The sequence below is a fragment of the Garra rufa genome, chromosome 3 (genome assembly GCF_049309525.1).
Source record: "Garra rufa chromosome 3, GarRuf1.0, whole genome shotgun sequence".
NCBI classification, from domain to species: Eukaryota; Metazoa; Chordata; class Actinopteri; order Cypriniformes; family Cyprinidae; genus Garra; species Garra rufa.
In genome coordinates, this window is record NC_133363.1 from 53,237,617 (window position 1) to 53,254,761 (window position 17,145).

The following is a 17,145-nucleotide window of genomic DNA, read 5'->3' on the forward strand; positions in this document are numbered from 1 at the left end:
CTTTGACAGCTACAGCTGTATTTTTCAAGCAAGACCTCTCTGCCATCTAGCGCTGGTGTTGTGAATAACACACCCAGCCCGGAACCAAACGTGAGCGTAACGTTCTTCGTAGCGTTTAAGGGGGGAAGTTGAAAGACGATGCACCAGGAAACCAACCGGTGCGTGTTTGAAGGAGACTTGACAGCAGAATGAAATCTGAGTGATCGTGAGTATAGATCGAGTATTACTTCACGTACATTTTCTTTCTACATTATATGATTGTTTTATATTATAGCAGAATTAAACTTATAGAAAAAATGTATTAGTGACTGTCAATAAAATTATTATCATTGCGTTGTATAATTACTCTTAAGTTTCATATTGCATTATACATTACTATATATGAGATAGATAAGTTAGATAGACATATAGATATAACAATGTTATTATTATTAAATTCTATCACTATCAATTTCTCTAAGAGAGAGGTAGATGTAACAATGTGATTATTGCATTATAGATTTACTGATTACTTTAAAATAGAGACAGATGTAAAAAGTGTGATTATTATTGCATTATATAACTACTTATTTATTAGATAGATGTAACAATAATGTGATTGTATGGCATGATATAACTACAGGTATTTACAGTTTAAGTCAAAAGTTTACATATACCTTGCAGAATCTGCAAAATGTTAATTATAAGGAGTCATACAAAATGCATGTTATTTTTATTTAGTACTTACCTGAATGATATATTTCACCTAAAAGATGTCTACATGTAGTCCACGAGAGAACATAAGAGTTGAATTTATAAAAATAACCCTGTTCAAAAGTTTACATACACTTGGTTCTTAATACTGTGTTGTTATCTGAATGATCCACAGCTGTGCTTTTTGTTGTTGTCATTTAGTAATAGTTTTTCATGAGTCCCTTGTTTGTCCTGAACAGTTAAACCGACCGCTATTCTTCAGAGAAGTCCATAAGATCCCACAAATTCTTTGGTTTCCCAGCATTTTTGTGTATTTGAACCCTTTCCAACAATGTCTGTATGATTTTGAGATCCATCTTTTCACACAGAGGACAGCTGAAGGACTTTTGTCCAACTATTACAGAAGGTTCAAATGCTCACTGATGCTCCAGAAGGAAACAAAATGCATCAGGATGTACCGTATTTTGTGTTCTGGAAGACATGCAATTATCTTCTGTAGCTTCTGAAGGGCAGAATATTTAGGCAAAATAAGAAAAATGTAGCCTACACATCTTCATTCTGTTCAAAAGTTTACACCCCTGGATCTTAATGCATTGTGTTTCCTTCTGAAGCATCAGTGAGGGTTTGAACCTTCTGTAGTTGCATACAGAAGTAGTTGAGTCCCTCAGTTGTCCTCAGTGTGAAAAGATGGATCTCAAAATCATAGTCATTGATGAAAAGGGTTCAAATACACAGAAACACTGAAAAAACAAAGAATTTGTGGGACCTTAAGGATTTTTTTAAAGAACAGCTACAACACAGTATTAAGTGTATCAAGTGTATGTAAACTTTTGAACAGGGTTATTTTTATAAATTCAACTACTATTTTCTCTCGTGGACTATATGTAAACATTTTTTAATGCAAAAATAAATTATTTAGGTCAGTACTAAATAAAATAGCATTTTTTATTATTGATCCCTCTTATTTATCTCAGATTCTGCAAAGTGTGTGTAAACTTTTGACTTCAACTGTAGATAGAATAGATATTCATTGCATAAATGCAGTAATAGTCAGATTTTATTTTTTTGTTCCTTGTTTTCTTCTAGGCTCATTTCAGCACATTTGTAATTTATCTGCTGTGATCTGTGATGTCATAATCATGAATGCCCCCCGTCATCTGTTACGGATTCAGTGCATTGGGTGCGTTGCGCGGTTTTTGGGGACACCCATACAGAGAGTGATCCTACCTGCTGGAGCACATCTGCAAACCTCTGGATCACAGCACAACTATGGCCAGGTACCTGCTTAGCTCTGAATAATGCTCCTTTATAGACTGTTAGTACCTGCATTAATGCTTAATGTTTTTCTGTCCAATTTTTAAGCTTCTGAGGCCATTCCACTGCAGTGCAGTATGTTCCACGAGTCGTCCAAACCAGACAGAGCTTGAAAAGACAGCTGAAGATGAGACGCTTAAAAAAGACAAAAGTTTAGTCACACATGATGATTTATTTGAGCGAGCAGCTGGAGACTCAAAGACCAAAGCTGATTTTAACAGGGTTGTGGACGTTTTCAACAAGAAGGACATTCGGCGACGAGGCCACGTGGAGTTTATTTACGCTGCCCTGAAGAAGATGCCAGAATTTGGGGTAGAACGGGACATTACGGTTTACAACAAACTCCTGGATGTGTTTCCAAAAGAAGTGTTCGTGCCACGGAACTTCATTCAGAGGATGTTCAACCATTACCCACGACAGCAAGAGTGTGGAGTGCAGCTGCTGGAGCAGATAGAGAACTATGGTGTGTGTTTGTGTTTTTGTAAAAGAGAAAGAAAAACTGATGATGACTTGCTAATTCTTTGCCGCCTTCATTTTGCCAGGTATCTTGCCGAATGTGGAGACCAAGGTATTACTGGCTCAGATATTTGGGGAAAAGAGTCATCCTATGAGGAAGTACCAGCGTATCATGTACTGGTTTCCCAAATTCAAGCACGCAAATCCCTTCCCCGTTCCACATGTGCTCCCCAGTGACCCAGTAGAGCTCGCTCGATTCAGTCTTACCCGGATTGCAGATGACCTGGATGGTAAAATAACAATATATCAGGTGACTATTGAATCTACAACTACGTGCAGCAAATACACAACTGCGTAAAAGTTTGGGGTTAACAAGATTTTTGGCTGCATTTATTTGATTAAAAATACAGTAAAAACACTTAAATTTTGAAATATCATTACAATATAAAAGAACTGTTTTCTAGTTTAATATATTTTAAAATGTAATTCTTTCCTCTGATGCAAATCTGAATTTTGAGCATCATTACTCCAGTCTTTAGTGTCACATGATCCTTCAGAAATCATTCTAAAATGCTGATTTCCTGCTCAAAAACATTTCTTATTATCAGTGTTGAAAACAGTTGTGCTCCTAATTATTTTGTTACACTTTTTTTTTGTCCTTGCTGAATAAATTATTTAAATAATCATAATATTTTAAAACAATTTTAAATATTTGAATATTCTATATTTGGAAGGCTTTTCGGTGTGATAAATGTGCTTTTTTTCACTCATTACAGTATCCGTCAACAGACATCACAGAGACTGGTGAAGAACTTACACGTCCCCATATTGTAGGTATGTAGCTCTTACCATTACTGATAATTGAACTTGAAATTTCAGGAATATTCTGGGTTAAATGCATGTCTTCTGCATTTCATTAATACCACAGGAAATAATAAGAACTCAAAGATTAGTTTGTAAATACAAAATGCGTTGTTGTTCTTTACAAATACTATCCATCTTGTATAGTATTTAACCTGCAATGTGACCCTGGACCACAAAACCTTCTTTTTTTTTTTTATTCAATTTAAAAAGTACTTTTTTTTTAACTGAATAAATTAGCTTTCCATTGATGTATGGTTTGGTAGGATAGGACAATATTTGGTGCAAAAAAAGTTCATATTACTTTGCATATTACTAATCAAAAATTACATTTTGATATATTTACGGTAGAAAATTTACAAAATATCTTCATGGAACATGATCTTTATTTAATATCCTAATGATTTTTGGCATAAAAGAAAAAGTGACCATTTTGACCCATACAATGTATTTTTGGCTATTGCTACAAATATACCCAGACTACTTATGACTGGTTTTGTGGTCCAGGGTCACAAATATGTATTTAATCATAGTTTGATCATTGTACAAAGGACCAATTGTAATGCTTTTATTGGATTTCTATATCTACATCACACAAAAGGAGATTTGATACCGTTTGGTGAAATGAATAAGCAAAACTTGTATGTTTTATGTTACCAGGTATTCAAAGTCCAAACCAGCGCTCCCTTCTGGCCAAACACAATCCCTGCAGGCCAGTGTTTGTTGAAGGACCCTTTCCACTATGGCTCAAAAAAACTTGTGTTCATTATTACCTACTCAGGGCAGACCCGATACCGCCTGAGGAAAAGGTACAGTAATTAGGCTAATGATGGCATTTCATGAATTTGTTTAACACACTACCAGTCTAAAGTTAACATATTAGAATGATTTCTCAAGAATCATTTGACACTGAAAACTTTGAGTAACGGTTGCTGAAAATTCAGATTTATCATCACAGTTATAAATAATATTGCAGTAGATAAGTTATTCACAATTTTACTGTTAAACTGTATTTTTGATCAAATACAGGTGAAGTCATAAATTTACATACACTTTGCAGAATCTGCACAATGTTCATTGTTTTATCAAAATAAAAGAGTTTTTTTTTTTTATTCGTACGGTATTAAACTGATATTTAGGCAAAATAATAAATGTTCACATCTTCATTTTGTTCAAAAGTTTACACCCCTGGCTCTTAATGCATCGTTTTCACTTCTGGAGCATCAGTGAGCATTTGAACCTTCTGTAATAGTTGCACATGAGTCCCTCGGTTGTCCTCAGTGTGAAAAAATGGATCTCAAAGTCATTGTTGGAAAGGGTTCAAATACATAAAAATGCTGAAAAACCACAGAATTTGTGGAACTTAAAAGGATTTTTCTGAAGAACAGCAGGCAGTTTAACTTTTCAGGACAAACAAGGGACTCATGAACAACTATTACTAAACAACGACAACAACAAAAAAACAGCTGTGGATCAGCAGGTAACAACACAGTATTAAGAATCAAGTGTATGTAAACTTTTGAACAGGGTCATTTTTATAAATTCAACTATTATTTTCTTCTGTGGACTATATGTAAATGTCTTTTATGTTAAGTATATTATTCACATCAGTACTAAATAAAAAAAAAATAGCATGCATTTTGTATGATCCCTCTTATTTTGGTAAAATAATTACCATTTTGCAAAATCTGCAAGGTGTATGTAAACTTTGGACTTCAACTGTAAATACAGCCTTTTAGTGAGCATGAGAAATCTTTATTATTTCGAAGAATAGTACAATACCTGATAAATTAATTAAGATTTCATTCTTAAAGAATTTGCATTCCGGATTATGTCTTAGCATCTTTTTTTTCCTGTAGGTTGAGGAAGAATTTGACCCTGAGATGATTGGTCCGGAGCAGAGTCTCTTCTTCCCTCAGCGAGTGGACCTTAACCTGCAAAAAGACATGGGTGATGATTTCAGTTTCGATGTGGATGATGGTGAGACTCATATTGCTTTGTCAACTTGGTTTGAATAAAATCATTTGCATATTACCAGTCATAAACAATGATGCCCATTCATTTGATCCTGCAGTGGAAGAGGGGCCGGTTTACGCCATTTGCATGGCTGGTCAGGGTGACCAGGCCACACTGTCTCAGTGGATCTCTGGTCTACAGGAGACCTGCCCCATATTGGGCCAGATCCCCACGGTCTTCCGACTGGAGTCTGGACCTAGAGAACTGCAAACCTCATCAGATGCTCAGCAAACCCATGAGCAGGAGGTTGAAACAGACCCAATTATTGAGGAAGAACCGCTACACTCACAAAGAGTGAATCAGTGAGAGTTTGCCGTTGCAAAAGCCATGCTAATTAATGTGAATTTAGGAAGTTGGATTGTGGTAGTTATACATTAATCTGACAGTTACCAGATACTGATTTATGTCTTGTCACTTACACACTATTTTTAAATTGAGATCAGTCTACATTATGCAGAGTTGCTCTATGATGTGTAAACATGCCATAAACTGATTTGTCAGTGCAATAAAACGTACATTTCTCCAAAATTTAGATTTTTTTGTGGGGACTCGTTGGTTATATAAAGTTGAACTTATTTTTGGCTTAGACTGTATAGACTAACAAACTATGTTTGCTAAACTATATATGATAATTTATTCTCATCCTTTTTTTTTTTTTCAAAACGTGGTCTGTTTATAACCAAACATTAACAGCACACTCTCAGATAATTCAGCAGGTTAGCTAGTAAGTAGCTATTTTAGATATGTAATATATAAACTGAAGGAGAATGTATTCTTTTCTAAACAAATTCTTAAGTGAAAAAAGAGAACATTATCACAAGTCAAAGTACAAAATAAAAATAATATATATATTGCAGTTCAATTACAAAAAGATTTATTAAAATTTATTTTGAAAAGTGCAGAAAACAAATACTGAAAACACAAGATCAATATGCAGTTCTTCAGATTACATAATAACATTCCAGTTTTTTTTTTTTTGTTCTGAGAACATTTTTACAGACTGATCTTAGTTTGTAAGCTGTTTTTATAAATACAGAGTTTTGTATAATACCAGAATTTAAAAGTATATAGCTAAGTATAAAGATACTGATCACTTACATGACTGATGATAACTTAATGTTTAAAAGCAAGACTCAAAATAAATAAATCAGCCATTTTTTGGCTCAGCTTGTTTATAAAGGATATAAATGGATAAGTAAAATTGTATAAGATTAGCTTCAGTGTTTCCTCTTGTCAGTCAGCCATCAGTTCACTCAAAGTCTTCGGCCTCGACTTTAGCTTCAATTTTGACTGGACAGTTTAAATTCGGTTCTGAAAAATGATTCATAAAATTAACTATTACTCATTTTCTAAGCCAGAATGCATATAGATTTCTCCGTTACCTGTAGAAGCTCTGCATCGCTGTTGAAGCTGGTGGGTGATGAAGTGCTCTCGGACAGCCACCTGTTTATACCAGGCATCAAGAATGCCTTGACGTTCAAGGTCTCCCAATGATAGTGTATCAGGATGTACCTCCTCAATGTGAGCTTTCACCCCTTCCACACTCACAGAGTACTGCTGCTCTCCACAAACCATACACACCAACAACGGGTTGACAGGATCAGAGTCCATGAGGTAGACGTTTCTCCACTCAGCCTGTGATAAAGGTTCCTCTTCAAACAAAGGATATTAGTAATATCAGTAAACAAATAGTCATTTAAACTGTTTGGCAAAGTGTGTATTAAAAAATGATTAAAAGTAACCTTTGATAGCAGTTTGACATGGTTCAGCTAGGTAGGCAAGTTGGTTTTCTGATGTTATGCTGTTTGGAAAAGAAGCTGACATTAATTTGATCCTCAAGTGTGTCCCTGGACCACAAAACCAATCATAAAAGCGTCAATGTTTTGAAATTGAGCTTTATACTTCATCTGAAATCTGAATAAGCTTTCCATTGATGTATGGTTTGTCGATGGAGATACAACTATTTGAAAATCTGGAATCTGAGGGTGCAAAAAAATAAAAAATCTAAATATTGAGAAAATTGCCTTTAAAGATGTCCAAATGAAATTCTTAGCAATGCATATTACTAATCGAAAATTAAGTTTTGATATATTTACGTTATGAAATTTACAAAATATCTTCATGGAACATGATCTTTACTTAATATCCTAATGATTTTTGGCATAGAAGAGAAATCGATAATTTTGTCCCGTGCTATGTATTGTTGGCTATTGCTACAAATATACCTGTGCTACTTAAGACTGGTTTTGTGGTCCAGGATTACAAATAAAACATACATTACTATTTAAAAGTTATAAAGAAACAAATACTTTTATTTAGTAAAGATGCATTTAAATTGATCAAACTTGAAAGTAAAGACACAACAAGAAAAGACAAAAAATATATATATATATATTTTTTTTTTTTACAAAAAAATGTTTCTTCAGCATATTAAAACAATTTTTGAAAGATCATGTCACAGTGAAGACTGGAGTAATGATGCTGAAAATTCATCTTTGTGATCACAGGAATAAATTACATTTGAAAACATATGTGACCCTGGACCACAAAACCAGTCTTAAGTCGCTGGGGTATATTTGTAGCAATAGCCAAAAATACATTGTATGGGTCAAAATGATTGATTTTTCTTTTATGCCAAAAATCATTAGGAAATTATGTAAAGATCACATTCCATGAAGATTTTTTTGTAAAATTTCTACTGTAAATACATAAAAATGTAATTTTTGATTAGTTATATGCATTGTTAAGAACTTAATTTGGAGAACTTTAAAGGTGATTTTCAAGTATTTTGATTTTTTTGCACCCTCAGATTCCAGATTTTCAAATAGACGTATCTCGGCCAAATATTGTCCTATCCTAACAAACCATACATCAATAGAAAGCTTATTTATTGAGCTTTCATATGATGTATACATCTCAGTTTTGTAAAATTTAACCTTATGACTGGTTTTGTAGTCCAGGGTCACATATATTAAAAAAGCAAAGTTATTTTAAATTGTAATAATATTTGACAATATTACTGTTTCTACAGTATTTTATCAAATGAATGCAGCCTTTGTGTGAGAATAAAAAAAAACTTCAAAACAAACAAAAAAAATACTGCCCTCAAACTTTAAACAAAAAACATAATAAATACAAATATAAGGTGTGACAAATAATTACATACAAAAGTCTACTACTTACCTCTGAACTACTGCTGAGCAGAGACTGGTGGAGTTCTGAGTCTGACTCTAGGAAGATTAAAAAAGTTTAAAAAGTAAAGATAATGTACATTAACTGTAGTCAGCAAATGGCAACAACAAATCCTAGAGTGTAAGCACCCAGGGGGCACTAGAGCTGTAGCTCATTTAAACAAAGGAGAGAAGAAAAAAAGATTATTAGAACATTTAGTATGCAAGTATATGTAAATGTGTGTTAAACAGTCTAGTTATTACACAAAAGACAAGTTCTGTGTGACTTGAGGCTGGGTAGATGATGACAATTCTAAAACAAACTGAAAAAGTGCTATTTAAATGGACAAACCAAATTTAGACATTTCTGCCATTTTTTTAACCTACAATAAACACGCTGTTTAACCCTTAAATGTGTTCTAATGGATACAATCACTTCAACTGGAAAAAGGAACAGTAAGTTCCCAATCCTGACAAAAATATCAAAAATATTCAGTTACTTGCTATAAAAACTAGATGAAACTCTTCATCTAAAGTATAAGAATAATCCAAAAGCAGCAAGCTGTTGATGAAGGCTGCTGATCTTAAATGCCAAAAAAACGTATTTATTTCAGAAATATATTTTAAAGAAAAACATCTTTCGTTATTTGACTCCTAATCAATTACCAGTAAAAAAATAACTCGCCACCATCTAGTCCCAAATTATTTCCCCATGTTTTCCATGTCTCTACAGTATGCTGGCACACAGATATGCCTGGAGGCACGGGGGCCCCATACAGGGCCTCTGTACACTGCCACAAGTCAAAAGAGGCCTCCAAAATGTTTCTGTGATATTCTGGTGCTGAGGTATGGCTGGGGCCCCACATGGGGCCCTGTGAACACTACTCCAATTCAAAAGAACCTACCCCCATTTGTCTGTGAATTTTTGGTGCTGAGATATAGCTGGGGCCCCCAGGGGACATAAAGCATGTAGTGTTATTATAACAGGATTTGGATTTGTGACTTTGAGCAAGAACAGTTGAAACATCCTGCAAAATCTCTTTTTTGTGTTTTGTAGAAGAAGGTAAGTCATACAGGTTTGAAACAACATGGCGATGAATATATAATGATGCTTTTAGAGAAATGAACCACTGATAGTGAAGAGCAGATCAGTTTGCACAGCACTGTGCAAACCACAAATTGGTTCAACAGATCTGTCACACAAGTAAACAACTGTATGATTAGTGGGTTGCGCTGCGTGGGTATCGCAGTCCCACTCAAACTCACAGTGGTGCTGCACTTTGGTCTGTTTTAGAACAATCTATAAATGAGGGGGATGGATGTTACTGCTGACAGCGTTTTGAAATGATTGTGCTTTTATTTGGGGCCTTTTGTGCAATTACATTACTTTTAAAAAATTTGGGGTCGGTAAGGGTTTTTAATGTTTTCGAATAGTCTCTCGCCAAGGCTGCATTTATTTTATTAAAAAACAATAAAAACAGAAATATTCTGAATTATTATAATAATATAAAATAACAGTTTTTTGTTTTAATATATTTTAAAATGTAATTCATTTCTGTGATGTAAAGCTGAATTTTTCAGAAATCATTCTAATATGCCGATTTGCTCAAGAAACATTTAGTATTATCAATGTTGAAAACAGTTGTGCCGCTTAATATTTTTGTGGAAACTGTGTCTTTGTGGTCACTTTTTAAATGATTTAACGCATCCTTCGCTGAATAAAACGTTCTTTCCAAAAGAAATCCTACTGACCCCAAACCTTTGAATGGTACTGCACATACATAAAATCAAATAAATGTATAAAAAAACTATTACCTGTGCATCCTGAATTTGTGGAGGGACCATAATCTGGTGTATCTTTCTCTCATGTGCTGCCTTTCTAGCTCTTTGCTCCTGTTTCTTGATCCTCCACTGCATGCGTCTTCTACGTATAACCTCTTCTGGATCTTGTTGTGGATTTGGCATTGCCACCATTTGGCTTCTTTTAGTTCTTGATTTTTTTGTAGGCTGTGTCTGTGGACCTGAATTCTTGGTGCACCTTCTTATTTTTTTCTGAATGGGGACCTGTCTGCATGTGGAAGTGTCCTGGGACATGGCTTGCATGAGAGTTGTGCTTCGTGTTTTTTTCTGGGGAGTCTGTGAAAAACAAGCAGTGTAGTTTGATTATGGTAAAGATTTAAATGAATCAGTTCTTGTTAGTGAATCGAACTCATACAGCTTTCAACTAACTGTGAATCAGTAGAACGGATGGCTTTACGGATGGACAGATGGATGGAATGGATGGATTAGAAGGAATGAATGATTGGGATGGATGAATTGGATTGGATGGATTGATGGGACTGGATTGGATGGAATAGATTGATTGATGGTTGGATTGGATTTGGATAGATGGAATGGAGTAGATGGATTGATGGAATGGACTGGATGAAATGGATTGATGGATGGAATGGATTGGATTGAACTGGATTGGATTGGGATGATGGATGGATGGAATGGAATAGATTGGATTGGGATTATTGATGGAATGGATTGGATTGGGATGGATGGATGCATGGAATGGATTGATGGATTGGATGGAATGGATTGATGGAAGGGATTGGGATGAATAAATGCATGAAATATAATGTATCGATGGATGCAATGGTTTGGATGGAATGGACTGATGGAAGGGATTGGGATGGATGCATGGAATAGAATGGAATGGAATGGATTGGATTGGACCGGACCAATGGAATGGATTGATGGATGGAATGGATGGACAGATGGATGGAAAGGTGGAAGGAATGGATATATGTATTGAATGGATAGACGGACAGATGGACGGACGGACGGATGGATGGATGGATGGATTGGATTGATGGATTGGTTTGGACTGGACTAGGATGGATGGATGGATGCATGGAATAGAATGGACTGATTGAATGGAATGGATTGGATTGGATTACATTGAATTGGACTGGATGGTTGGAATAGATTGATGGATAGATTGGATTAGACTGAACTGGATTGGGATGGATGGATGGATGGATGGATTGGGTGGACAGACAGACAACCAACTCACTTTACCCAAACTCTTTGCTGTCATTCAAATATCAGTGCTGCTCACCTTTGCCGGATTGCGAAGAACTGAATGTTTGGTTGCATCTTTGTTGGCTTTTCTAGCCCGCTGTTGTCTCTTCTTTAGCCGCCAATACTCTCTCTTTCGTTGAACCTCATCACTTTCACCAAGCTGCTGCTCTTGCAAGGCCTGTGAAGGGAAAGACTGCTTGGGATCTGCTCCATCATCACTACACTTCTGAGTTTTTCTGCAATGAGGTTGCAATGGCATTGGAGAAATGGCATGACTTTCATCTGTAGCCTCATGACAGACGATAGGAGTCTTATATTGGCAGGTGTCGTCAAAAGTTGATTCCTGAGGACTCAATTTAATATATTTAAGGCTTGTGTCCTCTGAGAAGTCACTCTGTAATAAGACGTTTTGTTGTAAGGTAAAACTTGGCTTTACATCTTCAGATGTAAGAAACTCATCTTTAGTCAACAGAAGAGGCTCATTTTCACACTTAACATGCATTTCGTTGGCATTATTTTCTTGTGGTGTGTAAACCGTTTCCTCCAGGAGCTGTTTCATGGAGGCTACAGCCTGAAGAGTGGTGGCATGATGGTCCACAGCTGTTTGAGGTTCAATGTACGACTCCAGGGATGGACAGGGGGAAGGTTTGCTGTCTTTAACACTGATGCAAGGAGTAATTTCTGGGATGGAAAATACAGCCTGTATAGTGGGATAGACGTGTTCTTCTTTTATAGGTGTTGGGGCACTAGTTGAGGAGTCACAAACTGTTGTGGCGACGGATGAAGTAATACTGTGCCCTCGGTTTGACTTCTTGTTTTGCTCTCTCTGCTTTAACACTGAAACCTTTGACATAAGTAGACCATTCCCAAGTCGGGCAGCTCGGCTAGCCCTTTGCTCTCGTTTCTTTATCCTCCAGTACTCCCTCAAACGGGCGACCCTTTCTTCTTCTGTTGGGGTTTCAGACTGGATGGTGACCGTCATACTGCCCATAACTGCACCTCTGGTTAACCTAGACTTTACTAGAGAGTTTTGATGAGTTTTGGTAGAGTTACTGGAAACATTACACAGAGCGGAACCTAGCCTTCTGATTGGTTGAGCATTTGAATATAGGGATGAGTTTCCTTGAACCTGGAGTTTTACCTTCCTTTTTACTCCAATGCATTTCACATTGGAAATGTCTTGACTTGCAGGTAGGGAAACCTCAGGAGATGTCTTCGAAATGGAGACTGCCACCGTGCCATCTTCTTTGATGAAACCACCAATGGTATTTGAGGAAACTGCAAATGCATTTGCTTTGCTCACTTGAACTCCACACGCCTCATTGAAACTGTTGTGGTAGCGTCTCCCTCGATGCTTTACTGCATCATGCTCCTTCAATTGTGCTTTCAATGCCATAGCCAGCCTTGCTCTCTGTTCGCGCTTTTTAATTCGCCAGTATTCTTTCTGCCTGGCATGGCGATCCTCGGGAGACTCAACTTTAGAAGCACCAGGGATGGATTTCCTCATTTGGCTTTGACGCCTTTTTTGAGTATGTGCAAATCTCTGCCCTTTGGATTTAGATTTACTTGAGGATGATTGCAAAATACCAGAGGATATGTATGCATGGTTTGGTTTAGTACCCTGAACATGTAGTTGTGTTGTGAGCTGAGAACTGACAAATTTTCTTCCCAGGGACTGCTGATTGAGGGATATAACATTTGAATTGAGGTTGATTCCTCTCAAGGCCTTACTGTTAGTAGGAGTCAAAGCATGTATGATACCAAGAGATAAAGGTCGTCCTTGTCCGAGACTCCCTTCTCGGTCCCGGGCCAGCTTTGCAGCATGCTTTGCTCTCTGCTTTCGCTTTTTGATACGCCAGTTCTCCCTACGCTTAGCAAGCATCTCTTCTTCAGTCATAGCCACTACCTTGTTGTGCTCTGAAGGAAAGTCACATGTTCTTCTCTTAGTGATAGGACTGTGAACGAAACTCTGGTCTTCATGAACCTTACATTCTACCGAGGTCAAGTATCTATGATAGTTCTGAGGCTTATTTTGTTTTCTGTGTACTGGTAAAACCATGGATACATGGCTTTGCAGAGATGTTGCTAATTGCTTGCCATTTGGATGCTTTTTAATGCATGCTGTAGGCACCAAATGGACTGTAGGGCAGAGAGACTCAACCGATGTAGCATTTGTTTTTGATGACCCAGTATCTAAGGACATTATTTTTTTATTGCCCATTACACCCTTCAGAGGGTTTGTGCTTGTTTGTGGGAACTGAGGTAAGGCATGGTTGAGCTTTGTCCTTTGAAACCATCTCTCTTTTTGGCATGGCACCATAGTAATACTCTCAGACACTGATAGACCTGAGCTGAAAGAGTTTTTAGGAGCATCAGCATCTTCCTGTTTGAATGAAACGTTATGATTATGTAGACAGGGATCATCTCTGACTTCACTAACAATGCACAACCCCAGGTTTTCATTTCCAATCTTCTTCTTGGTGGACGACTTTCTCGCCCTCTGCTCTCTTTTCTTGCTCCTCCAATATTCCCTTTTGCGAGCGAGAGTGGCATCATCAAACTCTGCTGCTGGTTGATAACGACACTTAGAGGAAGTCTTACTGGACATGGCTGTTGTTTGGTTACACCATCATTACACTGTCGATTAACATCAACCGCTGGAGTATATTTTCTTAGGCAGGGCAAAACCTGCTCTAAACAGGATATCTGTGGGGTCACATCTTTCATTTATGTGAAGTAGTCTCTTAAGGTCTTTCTATTTAGATGAATTTTGCATGTGCTTGAGGCTTCCTGTCCATTTTTCTGAACAACCAAGAGAAGTTGACCTTTAGGGGAAATGAAAATGCATAATTAATAATTCATCTGATGAACAATGAAACGCATATTTGTAAAACATTATCAACTCATGTACATTAACACAAACCAATTGACAATTCTCTATATAGTGGACTTCAATGGTGGCCAACGGGTTGAAAGTCCAAACTGTTTCAATGCGGCTTCAAAGGGCTCTACACAATCCCAGATGAGGAATAAGGGTTATCTAGTCAAACAATCTGTAATTTTCTAAAAAAAAAAAAAAAAAAAAAAAAAAACCCTTGATTTCTTTTTGACTGAAGAAAGAAAGACATGAACATCTTGGATGACATGAGGGTGAATAACTTATCAAGATTTTTTTTTTATTCTGGAAGTGAACTAATCCTTTAAGGGTTAAAAATAGTGGACGTAAAAGGGCCCTGTGCTGACAGACGGGCCCTAGAAAGCACTTCATTGGGTGTTCTCAATCCTCAATTGTGATTCATATGTGATCATGAAGCAAGAATAGAAGTTCGGGGGCCCCTATAGTCTTCCAAAGGCACGGCTGGGACTTAGAAAAGGGGCCCTCCAGTATATACTGAGCTCTGGTACTTTTAGTCATTTAGCAGAACCTTTTATACAAAGTGACCTACAAATGAGGAACAGTGCAAGCAATTTATCATAAGAGTAATATATGCAGTACTCAATGACAAATGTACCCTAAAGTAGTACATGTAGACACAAGAAACAAGAGAACGATGCCCTCTATCCATGTGGGGGATGGGGAGGTCTGGGGCCCCGGGGGAATGTGTCCCACATGCTGTGTATGCAATGCTGATATGAATTTATAGGAACATCATGCACTGCCTTGGCAGCATTGGCATTCAAGCAATTCAGTTTTGATCTAGCTACAAGGTAGGGACAAATATGTGACCCTGGACCACAAAACCAGTCGTAAGTTGCAAGGGTATATTTGTAGCAATAGCCAAAAATACATTCTATGGGACAAAATTATTGATCATGGATCATGTTCCATGAAGATATTTTGTAAATTATAAATATATAATTATAAATATATCAAAACATATTTGATTAGTAATATGCATTGCTAAGAACTTAATTTGGACAACTTTAAAGGTGATTATCCTAAATATTTAGATTTTTTTTTTTTTTTTTTTTTTTGCACCCTCAGATTCCAGATTTTCAAATAGTTGTATCTCGGCCAAATATTGTGATGTATAAATCTCAGTTATTAAAAAATGGACCCTTACGACTGGTTTTGTGGTCCACATATATGAAAACTGTATTCAATAGTTTGTCACAAATTGTTCTTCAATCTTCCAGAAACGTCTAAAGACAACTCTTGCGTCCACAACCATTACCTAGTCACTTATCTCCATCTCAGTACTAGCCTATGCTTTTAAAGCTAACTTTGGGATTGTGTATTGCATTTTTGTTACTGTCTCCATCCTTACAATGAATCACACGGGAGTATTGCTAATTTGCAAGTTGCTTTGTATAAAAACATTTGCAAACATGCATAAATATGAATAAATGTAAATATCAGTGCCAGAGTGTCACACAAGGAGCTCCCAAGTGATTTCTCCTCTCATTTATCCTATCTTGGTGCATTTTTGGAGCTTGACATCCTCTGGTTACATCTAAGTTCACTACATCTCTACAAGATCCCAGCCGAGGAATAAGGGTATTATCTAGTGAAATGATTGGTCATTTTCTAAAAAAAAAAAAGAAAAATGTATATACTTTCTAGCCACAAATGCTCACCTTGCACTAGCTTGACTTCATGCATTATGTAATCACATTGGAAAGGTCATGCATGAAGTAGGTGGAAGTACCAACCCAAACAACAATGTTGGACGATTTTGAAGTTGGAGAAAATTTTATTAAAGTTATTCCTTAACTGGGATCGTGTAGAGCTTTTTGAAGCTGCATTGAAACTGCAATTTGGACCGTCAGCCTGCTGGCTCCCATTAAAATACACTTCAAGGAGAAAATCCTGGAAAACCTTCTTCCTCAAAAACTATAATTGGGCCCTGATCACATCTACGTTCACTGTATCGAAAAGAGCAGCCTGCACATTCTGTAAAATATGTTTTTGTGCATTCTACATAATGAAGGAAATCATACAGGTTTAACAACAGGACCACAAGTAAACAAAGCCCGTTTTTCAACCATTCATATCACAATTGCTAGGCATTGCTAAAGATAGGGGCTTTTTACAAAACTATCTGAACTGAAAGCATACAAATATGCAAATATTAACAAAATGTGGAGTAAATGATAACTTAAAGCTCGAAGAGGGGACAAACACGTTGCTGTCACTTTAAATCTTATCTCACGATCACAAGCTACTGATTTCTGGCGTTTTGTTGTTACAATGCGATAACAGCACGTTTATTTCTATAAAATGTATATTAAAAAGCATCCTATCGAACACTGGAGTTATTTTACTGATCAAGCTGTCGCTGTTTCCAGTGTATGACAGAGACAATGTTGTCTTCCTCATGAGCTGCGGTCTGCGTGTATGTCTGTCAGCGTGTGGACTGTCGTGTCTTTTATAGTAAAAGGCGTCATGACAACACCGAGTGCACGAAGCATGCGTGTTTGTTTTACCTGGTAAAGGCACCTAACTTTTTTTAAGCTCAGTCTCAGGACACTGCAGTCGCTTCCCGTTGCAGCCTTTCTTCCTATCGGTGCCTTGACAACGGTAAAAATACCAGGATGTAGAAGCTTACAGCATGTGCGTGGACGC

General features: G+C 36.8%; 2 protein-coding genes and 1 long non-coding RNA gene across 4 annotated transcripts; 1 reads left to right on the forward strand and 2 right to left on the reverse strand.

Annotated features, from left to right (window-relative positions):
• Positions 1-83: 83 nt before the first annotated feature.
• On the forward strand, positions 84-5,872 carry ecsit (ECSIT signaling integrator). Its single transcript, XM_073836382.1, has 8 exons — positions 84-205; positions 1,780-1,970; positions 2,056-2,470; positions 2,550-2,773; positions 3,240-3,297; positions 3,985-4,133; positions 5,184-5,304; positions 5,399-5,872. Exons 2-8 carry the CDS (start codon positions 1,833-1,835, stop codon positions 5,644-5,646), a joined length of 1,353 nt encoding a protein of 450 aa, XP_073692483.1. The 5' UTR covers positions 84-205; positions 1,780-1,832; the 3' UTR covers positions 5,647-5,872.
• On the reverse strand, positions 2,615-5,493 carry LOC141331353 (uncharacterized). The gene is made up of 3 exons (XR_012355254.1): positions 5,360-5,493; positions 5,107-5,258; positions 2,615-2,746 (listed from the first exon to the last, which is right to left on the reverse strand). It is a non-coding gene; the product is annotated as an uncharacterized lncRNA (long non-coding RNA).
• A 142-nt stretch (positions 5,873-6,014) lies between the features above and the next one.
• Positions 6,015-17,140, reverse strand: LOC141331351 (uncharacterized). Of its 2 annotated transcripts, XM_073836380.1 has the most exons (7): positions 17,007-17,140; positions 11,617-14,404; positions 10,326-10,646; positions 8,524-8,570; positions 7,083-7,141; positions 6,723-6,992; positions 6,015-6,651 (listed from the first exon to the last, which is right to left on the reverse strand). In XM_073836380.1, exons 2-7 carry the CDS (start codon positions 14,185-14,187, stop codon positions 6,590-6,592), a joined length of 3,330 nt encoding a protein of 1,109 aa, XP_073692481.1. In that variant the 5' UTR covers positions 14,188-14,404; positions 17,007-17,140; the 3' UTR covers positions 6,015-6,589. The 2 variants fall into 2 exon arrangements, with proteins under 2 accessions (XP_073692481.1, XP_073692482.1); XM_073836381.1 differs by lacking the exon at positions 6,015-6,651 and having other exon boundaries at positions 6,821-6,990.
• Positions 17,141-17,145: the final 5 nt, after the last annotated feature.

Excerpts from the sequence above, each read along its gene's own strand:
- ecsit (XM_073836382.1), top strand. The coding sequence starts at position 1,833 with ATGAATGCCCCCCGTCATCTGTTACGGATTCAGTGCATTGGGTGCGTT. Across the intron at positions 4,134-5,183 it reads CGATACCGCCTGAGGAAAAG|GTTGAGGAAGAATTTGACCC; the intron begins GTACAGTAATTA and ends TTTTTCCTGTAG. Across the intron at positions 5,305-5,398 it reads CAGTTTCGATGTGGATGATG|TGGAAGAGGGGCCGGTTTAC; the intron begins GTGAGACTCATA and ends TTGATCCTGCAG.
- LOC141331351 (XM_073836380.1), bottom strand. The coding sequence starts at position 14,187 with ATGTCCAGTAAGACTTCCTCTAAGTGTCGTTATCAACCAGCAGCAGAG. Across the intron at positions 10,647-11,616 it reads TTCTTCGCAATCCGGCAAAG|ACTCCCCAGAAAAAAACACG; the intron begins GTGAGCAGCACT and ends TGTTTTTCACAG. Across the intron at positions 6,993-7,082 it reads ATGTCAAACTGCTATCAAAG|AGGAACCTTTATCACAGGCT; the intron begins GTTACTTTTAAT and ends CTTTGTTTGAAG.